At 38.6% G+C, this 14,207-nt stretch overlaps 1 protein-coding gene across 1 annotated transcript in view; it reads left to right on the top strand.

Annotated features, from left to right (window-relative positions):
• PDLIM4 (PDZ and LIM domain 4) overlaps positions 1 to 14,207 on the top strand; it is a 185,729-nt gene that overhangs the window by 151,461 nt on the left and 20,061 nt on the right. The window contains exon 4 of the mRNA XM_063447416.1: positions 5,038 to 5,231. Coding sequence (XP_063303486.1) covers positions 5,038 to 5,231 — 194 coding nt within the window. The remainder of the gene's footprint in view (positions 1 to 5,037; positions 5,232 to 14,207) is intronic.

Genomic DNA, 14,207 nt, shown 5'->3' with positions numbered 1-14,207 from the left:
ACCGGATTCATCTTGGTGCCTGTCAGTTGGATATCACACCGCATTGACTGCCATTAGCTAACCTGTGATGTGAATTGTGTCACAGTCACAGCCCCAACATTGATTTAAGGAAATAAGTATGTAGTTTTACATGAGTATAGGTAGGAAAAAATAAGCAGAGCAGTTGATATGTTAGAGAAAAAAGAGGTCTTTAAGACACTCAATGCACTCATGCTTGGTTGGTTATGATACTTTAAAGGGACACTATGGCACTTCATCAGAATGGTGCAAAGACATCCCAAGGTCAGCTTACCTCAAGGGGTTAAACTGTTAATGCACTGTTGGACACCAAAGTCTTGAATCTGGTACCGCTCCTCCCACAAACGTTGTTGGAGTCCCAGGATTGAATCAGAAAGCCTCAGATTGGGAGCCGCCAAGAGCCTATAAAGAGCTTTCCTTTCACAAAATATAATGAGAAATGTACAGATCTTTCTCACTCCGTTTTATGTTGCACTCTTCCCTCTCATATAACTAGTCAAAACATTTTAGAATGATGGTGCTGCTCCCTGCCTTCACTACCACCTACAGGAGAGCCAGAATCTCTCTGTGTGAGCTAAGTGTGCCATACATACACCCAGTTCAGATGTCCTGATGGGGATTAACCTCTAAGGGCATACTGAGCATGTCTGAAGTGTTCTCTGATTGGACAGATTGGACACAAAACAATCTAAATTCTACACATGCCTAGGTGACCTCAACAGCTTATCCAAACAGCCATCATTCATTATCAGTGAATCAGTCTGTGTTGTAGAAGAAGAAGAAGGAGAGGGGAAACACTAGAGACGCTAGAGGTGTTTGTGACCCTGCAATATAAACATTGCAGTTTTGTAAAAACTGCAATATTTTTCATTCCAGGGATAAAAATAAAACTATAGGGCTGCTGCACCCAGAACACTTTATTGAGATGAAAGACATGTTGTCCACTAGTGAATTACAGAAGCCTGCATTACAATTAATGTATCCTACATTTCCAAGGAGATATTAACAATGTTACAATTCTTCTACATATAGACATATCCTGGTGCCCTAGAACGGTACTCAACTAGTGAAAAAGTGTCCTATTTACAACTTCCTAACTTTACTGGCTCCACTGAAAGGTTTTTTACTAGAATGGAAATGTCAATTAAATACCCAATCAGTGGTAGCATAAAATGTGTTCTTGAGATTAATACATTTTTAAAAAGAGTGAGATTGATATTGGTACTTGTTGTGTATATTATCTGTATATATATGTATTCCCTAAACAAAAATATACATTCTAGAACTCCAAGAGAAGAGGTTTGGTAGGGATGCCGAGTGTGTGTGTGTCAGTGAGTAAGCGTGTGTGTTTATGTGACCGGTCCCCCTCCAATCACATGGATAAAGGGTTTTTACTCACAATTTTCCGCCCACACTGTGCTGGTCTCGCCGCAGCTAGCCCTACCTTTATGACTGCGATCATCAATCTTGATGATCTCAGCCAATCCAATACTTTCCCATAGGAAAGCATTGGGAGGCTATTGCGCATGTATGGCAAAACGCCATGCTGCGCCAATCACCTCATAAATAAATTGAATGAATGCATCTCTATGGGGAACATTCAGCGCCTTCATGCAGAGCATGGATGCACTGTAGAGGCCATCTGAGTGACTTTCACTAGATGAGTTACTAGGCAGCAATGTAAATACTGCCTTTTTCTCTGAAAAGGCAGGGTTTACATTGAAAAGTGTGGAGGGACAGGTTATAGACACAAGAACAACTACATTAAGCTGTAGTGGTTCTGGTGACTATAGTGTCCCTTTAAGAATTGTATTTTTGACATTGAAAAACCTGGCTCCTAACTTTTTTTGCTGGCTCGTAGATTTGAGGCAAATTTGTCAAGCCCTGTGATACATCTAGAGCAAAGAGACCTGAAGCTCCTCTATCAAACAGTCAACCATAGTAGAATGTTTATCAAGATTTTATAAATGTTCTCTTTCAACCAAAAGATAACATTTTCATAATAGCACAGTCTACATTAATATACCTATCTTGGGCCTTCAATGTACATCTATGTACATTAATACACGTGTCCTGGGCCTTCAATTTGCATCCCTTAAAGACAATAGTATAACTAATAAACACAGCTCTGCCTGTTTAAATTACAGATATACTTTATACTGTCCTATTTTTAACAGACTACACCGTATATTTCCTACCATTCCGCTATCCGTGGATTGCCTTAGGTCTTAAAATAGAATTGTAAATACAGGACCTTATGAAGACAAATTTCTTGACACGTACGCTAAGTTCTTATCATTAATAACCATGAATGCTCTACTCTGTTCCTTCAGTGTCATCAGCTAAAATGTTTATAATAACTTCACTTTGTCAGAATATATGACATTTTACTAGACTTTTCAATGAACTCTTTTCAGCTGGTCCAAACAAATCAAATTCCATTTAATCTACGCCCAAATTAATTGATCTATCTGGGGTTTTCCTGTGGAGTCTTGTTAAATGAATACAACTCCACAGGTAAATCGTGGACAGATCGATTTGTTCGTGTGGGGATGAAAAGGAATTTAATTTGTTTGTATTACTGGGAAATAATTTGTACAGAAATCGTATCATGTTCTTAAATTAGTGTGCATTGTATAGAACACAGACACATACTGACTGATTTACTAGTGTCCAACACTGGAGGTATTTTTTTCTTTAATGAAAAGTTACGCCAAAATGGTATTTACTACATGGCAGTAGACTGATTTACAGCTTCTGGCTTGAATACAGTAAGATTTTTACTATATTTATGGAGGCATGAGGGGCACAGGGGGGCTAGATGGTCGTGTTACCACTATAGGGTCAGGAATACATGTAGTTGCACTGGTGACTATAGTGTCCCTTTAACAAGCACTTGAAATGTGGGAAGCTACTTTGCCAAACAATGCCAAGAGTGCTTGATGTCCCTGAGCTATAATTCTGCATTCCACTCTCCATGTCATCTTTATCTGCTCATTTCAATTATAAAAGTACTCTGATGCTATACGATTCTTTTCTATGAACATATGTGTATGTTTTATAAACCTATAGAAAAACTATTATTTTATTTTTTCTAGAATAACTTGTTGTGTATAACATGTCTACAAAAATTATGAGGAAAATCACTCAAGCTAGTTTATTACTAAAACATGTTTATTATATTCTGTAAGACACATCTTGCATCTGCAAGATGCACTTTTTGATGGGTTTCCAACACAACCATATATTTTTGTGACAGTAATTCTGTGAAGAAGTCTAAGGGAGCCAGCAGCTGCTATATCCTCACACACTGGGATTAAACAAGAATTTTCTAGGATGATTTTGGCTTTTAGGCTTTCCAAATTCATTATGTTAACTTTAAAATCACAATTGTAGATTTTACTCTGATTAGCATTGCTACTCATAATATAGACTAAGATATTTATTTTATCGTCCATTTTTTCACACTTGGGCCTTATTCTAGAGATTATATGTCTTCTTCTGAAGATCCTACAGACGAAGATATTAATTATTCTTTTTGGCAGAACATATGGCTGCACTCCTCGCTGCACTTTCTTTGTTGTTAGGCAAGACATGGAGCATAACGGGTACAAATAGTCTAATACGTGACATTTTTAATTATGAAAGAAAAAAATACTTTTTTTTTAATTACAAAATTCAGCTTTAATTATTTTTGGGGGAATAATACTGTTGATGTTTTATGTACTTTTCAAATCTCTTCAGTGCATTTATGACAAGGGATAAACAGATAACTTTAAATTGTGGGAGTTGTGACGTATAATGTGTAAAGAACAAGATAAATGAGTTTTGAAAAGATAAATCTTACGGTTCTCTGGAAGTTAAAATTTAATACAGCGTTCAGCTGTATTGTGAAATTGCAAAACCCACATTGCTGATAACGTGAATGGACAGGTCACGTGTGACACCACCACACCTAATTCGTTATTTTTGATTGTTAACTATATGCCAGGTGTGGCTAAAGAAGGAATGTTGTGATTACGAAAAAACAACATTAAGCATTACAGAAATTGTATTTTAACAACATCACACTATTGGGGTTATTTACTGAATTGCACATTTTTAAGGGAATTGCAAATTTTACGTAAAATATGTGCATGATGGAAAAATTCTTTAACAACTATTTTTCTAGCTTTGCTATTTTGCCGACCATTGGAAATCCCCTTGGTAATTTAACAAAATTCCTGTTTTAGTGAATTCCCCCATATTTATTGCTTGGCATCTTTTGATCGAGAAATTCTTTGCTTTCTAACTGGCTTGCAGATGTTTTAACTATGCAAATAATTTTCACGACCCCCAAGACACAGTTCTCTCTAAATGCACTAAATGTGGACACAAAAGAGTATGTAAGTGACTGCAAAAAGTGGTTCATCTTGTTATGAGTTTCCAAGGTGAAATGTAAACTTTTTCTCAATTAATTAGTCAGAAGGGTGTTCATACGTCATACTCTGACTAGTGATGATAATTTAATAACTGTCTGCAGAGATTTACGTAAATGATGGCTTACCGTGGTATCCCATTCACGATACAAGAACACAAGTAAATGGTGGCTTCTATTAATTATCCAATCAGTTCTCATTTATTTACTTAGTGAATAGGAAGCCACAGTTTAGATATATTGTTTGACGTGAATGAAACATTTCAGAGCCTCTACATGTCATACATCACACACAGTCTATCTTTCAGTGATTTGAATAGAACACCAGTTACCTGGTTTTGCATTTATGATGCTTCCCAGCTGCAGCAAACGTCAGTGAAATAGGATCAGAAACCCCTTTAGAATATTGCAAACAAAATATGCATAGATGAGTTCGTTTTTTTTTTTTTCATATTGTGTTATTCATATAATTAATTGAATTGACATAACATCTGGTCACCCATTGATGTTTCACATACATTTATTTTTGTATTAAAATATGGTGAATACAATTTTTTTTTATTATTAATATTTGTTGTATCGGTTTGTATTTCCTTTTGTAGGACATTTTCCCAGCAGAAAGTGTACAACACAGGCGATCGGCACCAGTGTCTCCTCGAGGCAGTCCAAGTGACTCCCGACCCATGCTAAATATGCAGTATAACAACCCTTCCAAACTTTACACAAATAACAACCACAATGCAGAAGCTAACTTATCTTCACATATGGGCAGAATAAATATTTCATCCCCACAAAGGTATGTACAAGGTTTTAATTATAGCTGAATTAAGTTTTGTTTTCAAAGCTTACATTATATATGTTACTCCATCCAAACTGTAACACATTCGTTTCCATCCCTTTTGCTGTTACAGAACTAAATATTAGAGGATTGTTTGTGCAAGACAAATACATTGGTGTTTTGGGTTGTTTTTGCCCTTTTTGTTATTATTATAGCACATTCTATAAATTCAGGTTAAAGGGACATTCTAAGCAATAGAGCTATCACATTTCGCTACCTAACATCGCCTGACTTCATTATTTAGTTTAATATCAAACTATTTTAAGAACAATTTGATATAAACTGAGGGTCTGCCCTTGAACACAAGGGCTTCCCTCATCTTGGCCACATTGATTATTTGGAATTAACTTTTTCACGTTATCAATGTTAATTTCATCCAACATGGTTGTCATTGATCTGGGCTAACACAGTTCAAGAACTATTAGCTATTGTTGGCCAGGTTTTACAAAATTAGTACTGGTAATGCAGAAGTGGTAAAATACACATTACTGTATGGCATTACCTTGGTGCCAGGAAGACTCTTATTTTATATCAAACCGCTCTTAAATTGTTTGATATTAAACCCGGTGACACCGCCAGGACAGTGCCCCTGTAAGTAATATTATATTATCATATTGTGTTAAAAGATACAGTACTAGTTATGTTTAAAGAGGAATTGTTACTTCACAGGATGTTTAAAGTTTTGTTTACTTACTCCTATATTTAACAAATATGTATTTGTGAGGTGTGAAAAATAAAATGAAGTATAGAAATTCAGTCTTCTTTATCTTGCAACTTGGCACCTTCATCTTACAGCCTTGTTGTTTTGCTCTGTCCTTTGTACTTAGCATACAGAGAAGAGGATAAATGAAACAATATTTATTCTCTTCAGTTATAATGTTTGACCTGGTTTTGCTTCTAAATATTTAATATGAATCTTAATAAAAATTAAAAAAAAAAAAAAAGCATCCCATGTAAAAAGGTTAGCACAAATTACAGTTGGTTTTGTAATTTTGTATTGCATGATGTAAATTCCAGAGAAGTGACATAATTCAAGAGAAAACATGCATGCGTGTGTATGTATATATATATATATATATATAAATTTGTGGTCAGTAACATGATAGTATCGTGTAACAGTAGAAGGGGATGATAAGTTGGTAGTGGTGTGCCGAAACCAATGTTTGGGTAGGCCTGTAAATAAGAGGGCCCACCAAGGAGAAGAATGTAATAAAATAATTAAATATGGGGTGAGGTGGGTGGGATCACCTGAAATTGAACGGCACAGGCAAGAGGGGGGATAGGGTTTATATCCCACAAATACAGGCCTTTGGTCTTAAACATGGTCAGAAACATGATAGTATAATGTTACAGTAGAAGAAGGTGATAAGTTGGCAGTGGTGTGCTGAAAACAATGTACGGGTAGGCCTGTAAATACAAGAGGGCAAAAAGGTATCAAATGAAAAACACTTTATTGCATAGCTTATAAGGCTAAACTTTAAAAAATATATATTTATATTTATGTATCTAAGATTATCACAAGGCTTTTGGCGGACAGACATTAGAGCCAAGAATATTTTATTATCAGTGAGGAGAAATCAGTAAGCAAAATCTAAGCAGTGTAAAATGTAAGATGAGAAAGATGGGTGCAGGAGGCATAATGGCTATTCCTGAACATTAACCCAATTTTTAGGTTTTGGAGTTGCAAATTAGAGTTTGAGGCATTTGCTTTTGCTGACAAACAAACACAAAGATTACTTTGGAGCCCCTTGATACTCATACATGCCACACAACTCCAATTGGCTGGAAGCTCTGGGATTTCTTTCTAGCCGTTGTTTTTTGAGATTTATTCGTTGTAGGATAAACCCAGACTTTTTGATCAATAAAGCTCACAGTACACGTATTATGAAGCTCCTCAACAATGAAACTCCCTGTAATGTGTGTTTAAATGTATCACAGAGCTCTACAGCAAAAAAAACAACTCACAGTAAGGTGCTGCCTGTGTGTGATTGCTGTGTGTGATCAGCATGTGTGGTGGCACTGTGCATTTTGTATACCATACCCAGGTATAAGTGAATATTCAGAATGTTTGGAGAGGAAAATGCCTGTAATTCTATGAAGTATATTTACAAAATCAAAAATCAGTGTCCACTGAAAACCACTGCGCACTTTGCACAAGTTTCAGCCTATGTGTTTTTTGAAATCTCCAGTTTATATTTTGCACAGCAAATTCAAGCAATTCTGTGTATATGAAAGTCATTCTTCCTGCAACTATTTGCCAACTTAGGGAAAAATAACTTGGTGAAGTTTATTTCTTGCAGTCATATTCCAGGCAAAAGGAAGGGATTTTCTGCAAAAAAAATTATAAAAAAATTATAATTACTGCTAATTATTGCAACTTAATTTGTGTTGAGGGATGTTCTTGGATGCTGGTATATATTTATAAAATACCATTTCGCCAGGAGCCACGTACACTAAAACTGAAATCATAAACAGTTAACTGACTCAACCCTATTTTCCCCTCATCTTGTTAACATATATAAGTACAGTAGCACATGAAGTATTGAAAGTGTACATTTGTACATGGAAACTGATGTCAACCAAGGCACAGAAAACAAACTTATATCTACACAATGTTTGGAATAAATAGAAAGTCTTCTGTGTGAACAGCTGTTGCAAGTTAATTTAATGTATACATTTATGCTGAAGGGGGAGAACTGTTTATGCAGTAATAATTCCAAATATGGTTTTCGATTCTTCATTTATACAATAGTTTGTACACATTCATCATTAGAGATGTATTCTTGCTGACAGTCTGCTAAACTATTGCAGATACAATATGTAGGTTGGAGGATTAGATTTCTCATAATCCTATTTTGATGGCTGGCATCTTGACAAAAATAAAAGCTGAAGTTGATTTCTTTATGCTTTCAGTGTTCATAACTCATATTCAATATTGATATATGGAAAATCCCACAACTTTTTATGACTCTTAAAGGAACACTGTCACCCCATAACAATTTATGGAGTGTTTTGGGACTGTCTTAACCTTCAGAGTTTAAACCATTTTGCAACGGTTTGATTCCAAAGTTGGGGCCAATTTCTTCTTTGCACTGTGGTGTAAAGAAGGTTTAGCTGGGCTGCCTCTTACAGGCTGAGAGCGTTAGCTGGGCACATTGAGATAAATAGTATGTATTTTAAGCTTCAAGGAACAATATAGGATCAGGAACACAAACATGTAGTCCTGATCCTATATTGTTAAACCACCATCTAACCCATCTGCTCCCTCCCATTGCCCGCCCTAAATACAGCAAAATATTAATTATATTCAAGTCTGCGGCTGCTTCCTCTGCCCCTGATTTTCCTATTTGGCTGACATCATTAGAAGTGATCATCTGAGCCAATCACAATGTTTTCCCACAGGATTGACTGAGACTGTCAAGGAGTCAGATCGGGGCAAAGCCAGCACAAGCCAAACACAGCCCTGGCCAATCAGCATCTCCTCATAGAGATGCATTGAATCATCTCCATGTCATCTCCATATCTCCATGCAGAGGGTGGGTACAACACTGCCCCATGAAGCACCTCTAGTAGCCATCTGAGGAGTGACCAGTGGAGTTGTCACTAGGCTGTTCTGTAAACATTGCATTTTCTCTGAAAAGACAGTATTTACTGCAAAAAGCATGAAGAGAATGAATCTACTCACCAGAACAAATACAATAAGATGTAGTTGTTCTGGTGACTATAGTGTCTCTTTAGGTTTTTAATGTGTGTTAGTGTTCCTTTAAAGCAGGGGTTGGGAACCTTTTATCTGCCAAGGCCATTTTGATATTTAAAACATCATTCGCGGGCCATACAAAATTATCAACGTAAACATTAGCCTGCTGTGTTTGGTCAAACATTTAATTAACATTTAAACATTTAATTAACTCACTAATGTGATGGCTGGAACCTCTTCTCTTTGGTGTGATGTTAGCTGGTATTGATGATGTTGCTACTCGCAGTGTGTGTTTGTGTGTGTGTGTGTTTGAGTGGTGCAGTGTGTGCGAGGGGTGCTGTGTGTGCGAGGGGTGCTGTGGGTGTGCGTGTGTGTGTGGGGTGCTATGTAAGTGTGCAAGGGGTACTGTGTATGTGAGGAATGCTGTGTGTGAGGGGTACTGTGTGTGTGTGTGAGGGGCACTGTGTGTGTGTGAGAGAGTGCTGCTGTGTGTGTGTGCAGGGTGCTGTGTGTGTGTGAGGGGTGCTGTGTGTGTGTGAAGGGTGTTGTGTGTGTGTGTGTGAGGTGTGCTGTGTGTGGGGGGTGTAGTGTGTTTGTGTGAGGGGGTGTAATGTGTGTGTGAGGGGTTCTTTGTGTGTGTGAGGGGTGCTGTATGTGTGGGAGGTGGTGTAGTGTGTGTCAGGGGTCTATATTGTGGTGGGGGGATCAGGGATAAAATCGTCTTTTTTTAATTTACTCAAAAGGAGGAAGAAAAAAACTTTATGTCCCCTTACCTCTGGCCAGGAAGGAGGGCCAGAGGTAAGCCCTAGTGGTCCAGTGGTTTTGCGAGCACTGTAGCCTGCAGCTCCTCCGACTTTTCTTCCCGCGAGCACAGCGCAGCCTCCCAGATCCTCCTCCAATCCGGCAGTCTCCTGGGTCCTCCCTCCGTCTCTATTAACAAACTGCAAGGAGGCCAACAGCAGGGCCAGCTCTCTGTGGGCCGGATATTCCCCACCCCTGCTTTAAAGGAACATTCTGAGCAACATAACCACTACAGCACGTTCTAATGCAATGTAGCTCCCAAATTGTAAGGAGTCAACCAATATAACTTGAGCTTCCTGTAGTGGTTTTGGTGTTTGGAGTGATCTTTTAATGCTCCTGATAAATTATCTAAGCTAATCAACTGAAGCTAAAGCTTCAAAAGTTGTTTATTTCTTTGTGATAAGAAAGAAGGTCCGGTTGTTTAGTAATATATATTTATATAATAATCTAAATTAATTCAAAGACTTTTTATTATAATGTAATTTTTAGAATATTTTAGGGTTGCGAATTGGGGAATGGTGGATTTTGGAAGAGGCTTAAGCCAATATATGTGAGAGTGGCAAGAAATTTACCCTTGAGCTGAAGTCACTTTTTTCTTTGCCACGTAGCAATGACCCTCTCCTGCAACTTGCAGCTGTCCCAATAACTGCAGTTCAAAGGAAATGTATTTGTCCATTAAAGGAATATTCCAGTACCCTTGAAAAAGCTTTAGGGTTAACTTTGTGTCCCTGCAGGCTTATTTTATAAACGTGCCTATTTCAAGAGAAATTATCACGTTTATAAATCCCCTTAATACCACCTCCCAGCTGTCGGCTGTACTACCTTTCCAAGATCTATAACATATATTTTGTATTTTTACATGTGAAAACTTAATGTCATCACATACCATTTTTGTCATACATTCAATAAACTAGGTATTTAGAAAGGGAGGAGAACAAATCGAACTTGGATAAAAAGTAAAATCAAGAGGCCTGTATGAAAGAGGCAATATAACGTTGCCAAATAAATGCAGAGCCGAGTAATAAGAAACTTATAAGTAAGGAGCTAAGAGGAACAAAACATTTTGGGGGCTTGTAAAGGGGTTATAGAAACATATAAATTCTTTAAAATTGATGTAGATAGATAGGGCCAACAAGAACAGCTGACTGTCCAAAGAGAGCCAGACAGACGGAGACGGTCACAGAGACAGCCACTAGTGTGACTTCCAGGTGGAAAGGCAAATTTATAGTCGCCTAACTGACACCAGACGTCCTTACGCTATGCATGAGTACATCCACCATCACCCAAAACCACATAGGAAAGCAATATAGCATTAAGTCCTAATGTGAGTCCTAATGCAAACTGGAAATTTCAGAAAGACATTTATGAATACATTTGTGTTAAAAAGACATTTGTGAACAATAATGATTACAGTAATCTCCATTATTAATGTGAACCATAACCTTAGCCATTCTGCCAGTCTTAGTGCTAATGCTTATTTTCCTTACGATTTGTTTTATATGGGGCTACCTATATTTATCACTGGAAGCCAGCTTATCGATTTTTTTATTTATTGCTTTTAAAGCCTTGTGGGATGTTATGCACGAACAAATACCTCTAGGTTACAGCATGTTAAGATTACCAGTACATAGTAATATGGATGAAAAGAGTCTCAAGTACATCAGGTTCAGCCTTTCACATATTTGTATTATTGATGTTAATCCAAAAGAAGGCAAAAAAACCTAATTTAAATAAATAAATACAAATTGTATTTGTATTTTATTGAGTTATCATGAATAAAGCACAACTTTTTAAATTTATATGAGTATTTTGCATATAAACATTTAGCAACCGCTAACGTAGGGCAAATAGATAGAGAAAACCCAGTGGGGAACTGTCAGTGGCTATTTGTTAAGGGTATTCATCTCTATGAACTGGGTTGAGTGTCTGGACTCAGACTGGCTTTGGAGTTGTTTAATCCATGTGCTTTTGGGCTGGGTGGGTCTCTACTTGGGTTTGGGAGTGTGAGATGTAGTCTGGGGTTCAGCGCCAGGAGGCATTTCCTCCTGATAGTCTGGTCAGTCTCTGCGCTGTACTGGTGCCGGTCTTTGATCCGCCCGCTTGATGCTGCCTGGAGGGTGTCTCTGGCGGAGTCTGGGGATGCAGGCCAAGGTATTTGTATAACGCCTCGGGATCCTCTACCAAAGTCAGGGTATGGGATGCGTCGCCAATGGTCACCCCAAGGGACCCTTCCATTCCCCAGCGATATTTTAGTTCGTTTCCTGGCTACAGGTGCCAATTTTCATTTTTCCACCAGCACAGAGAACAGAATGTCTCCATATATGGCCACTTTACATCCCTCAAAGGTTATAGTCCCCTGTGTTCTGGAGAAGTTCATGATTGCGTTTCTGACAGTCACATCGCGTGTCTCCCAGGTAGCTTCTACTGGTGCCGCTGAGGATTTGCGGACTCTGAACACTGAGTGTGTCTATAAGGCTCTGTGTGTATTGTAGTAGCCTCTCGTTTCCAATCGCTTCATGAATCCCCCTGAGGCGTATGTTTCTGCGCCTGTGGCGCGTTTCCAGCATTGTCACTGTGCGGTTTAGCCTCTGCACTTGCCTTCCAATTGTGTCTTAGCCTCCTGTATTTGGGTGTCCCTGGCTGCCTCTTTCACCTCCATAGCTCGGACTTTATTGTGGACTATCCCCACCTCAGCCTGGATTACCTGAAGGTCCTCTTTCCATACTCTCCTGAGGTCTCCTTTATATCTCCCTTCGTGGAGGGGGTTGAATCCTCATCCGACTCTGATGAGTTGGACTCCCCGCCCGACTGTTGTGGCGTGAGAGGCTCTTCCTACTCGGGGGAGTCGTCCAACATCTCCTGTTCTGCTCTGGCCTCAAGCACCATCTTGGCTTGCGGCACGGGCCTTTCAAAGGAGAGCCGGATATCTAGTAAGCGTTTTGTCTCTGGGCGTTGAGTCTTTCTGTTCTTGCGCCCCATTGTATCCTCTAGAGGGGGGTGAAGTTTCTGTCGGGTAGGTCTCTTCTTTTGCGGCCAAAGTTGTGGTTTTCACTTTTATGGTACGGAGCCTCACACAGAGACGTCAGCTCAGTCTCTCGACCGGCCGCGTCCCCCATAAAGATCCAATTTTGCCAAAAATTACAAATAAAAATTATTGTTGACTTCAAACTGGCAGCCAGATTTTGGATCAACACACTTCTAGAAATTTATTATATCCTTGAATATTGCTTTTGAACTGAAAAAGCATCCAGACATTGCTTACAAGTCTGTGCAGAATGTGATCAAATAAACTCTTTAGCCAGAGAACAGACATCTTTATTGTTCTTACTGTAAAAACTCTGTAGGTGAAATCTCATCTTTTCAAGTCTAAATAATTAACCAACAACACAACTGTCCTGATTATGGTAGGACAGTCCCGCCATCTTGACTTTGTTCTCTCTTGTCACGCTTTTTTGGTCACCAGGGAGCAAAAAGCATTCAACAAGTGCATTAGAATGACCGCTCTACTGTTATTCACTTGGACCATGAAGTAAGCACTGAAACAGTGCTCCCTATATGACCTGACCTCAGTGGGTGCTTCTGTTTGATTGGCAGACAGCCTGTCTTGCATTCACTCCAGGCTGACCTGCCAGTAATTTGGGCGGACCATTGCCCAATTCACATCAGGTGCTTGCTCCCCTTTAGCTTCTCCCACTGGGATGTTGGGACCTATGCCGTTACAGGTAAGTAATCCTTCCCCTGCAACCATGGGTCACTTCACTATGCAAGCGGATCAGTCATCATCAGGGGTATTTACAAAATATGAAAAGACCCCATACGGTGACAGAGCTGCTTTAAGACCCTTGTTATGGCTTCCAGGTGCATCTCTCTATACCTTTCGATTTTGGTTGGTTTTGTCTAATTTTCATTTTTGTGCCTAACATTTATTTTTTCCAGTGTGTGAATGCTTATGTGTGCCAGTATCTTTGCCTATCTATTAAACTAGATCTATTTGTGTGGATAGTTTGCTCCAGAGTCTAGACAAAACCTGTTTCTCTCTTTCTCTTGAGATGGATACATACTGTATCCCACTCTGTTTACAGAGGGGACATCTTCCTGAATGTCATGTGCCAGTTTCTCATAGATGTTCAAAAATCTGCAGTGATGTCATCAGTGTATTTTAAGTTAAACAGTATTTATTAAAGGATAAAAACGTGATAATGTGCAAGTTTGCACAATGTGCTAATTATAAAATGCTGCCTAGAACATCAAACTGCCTCCTTCAATTCAAAGTGCCAAATATCAAAGAAGAAAAGTCCATGGTGTATATCCAAATTTTCTGTGCAAATGTATAATCAGTACAATCACACAAAAGTGCAAGTGCAATTCAAATGAGATGATTTTAATTTGTAGTTCAAATGACCGCTCTCAGTACATGTAAATATATTTATATACAG

The sequence above is a fragment of the Pelobates fuscus genome, chromosome 3 (assembly GCF_036172605.1).
Source record: "Pelobates fuscus isolate aPelFus1 chromosome 3, aPelFus1.pri, whole genome shotgun sequence".
NCBI lineage: Eukaryota > Metazoa > Chordata > Amphibia > Anura > Pelobatidae > Pelobates > Pelobates fuscus.
Note: the sequence above shows the minus strand (reverse complement) of the source record. Positions and strands in the feature narration are given on the sequence as shown.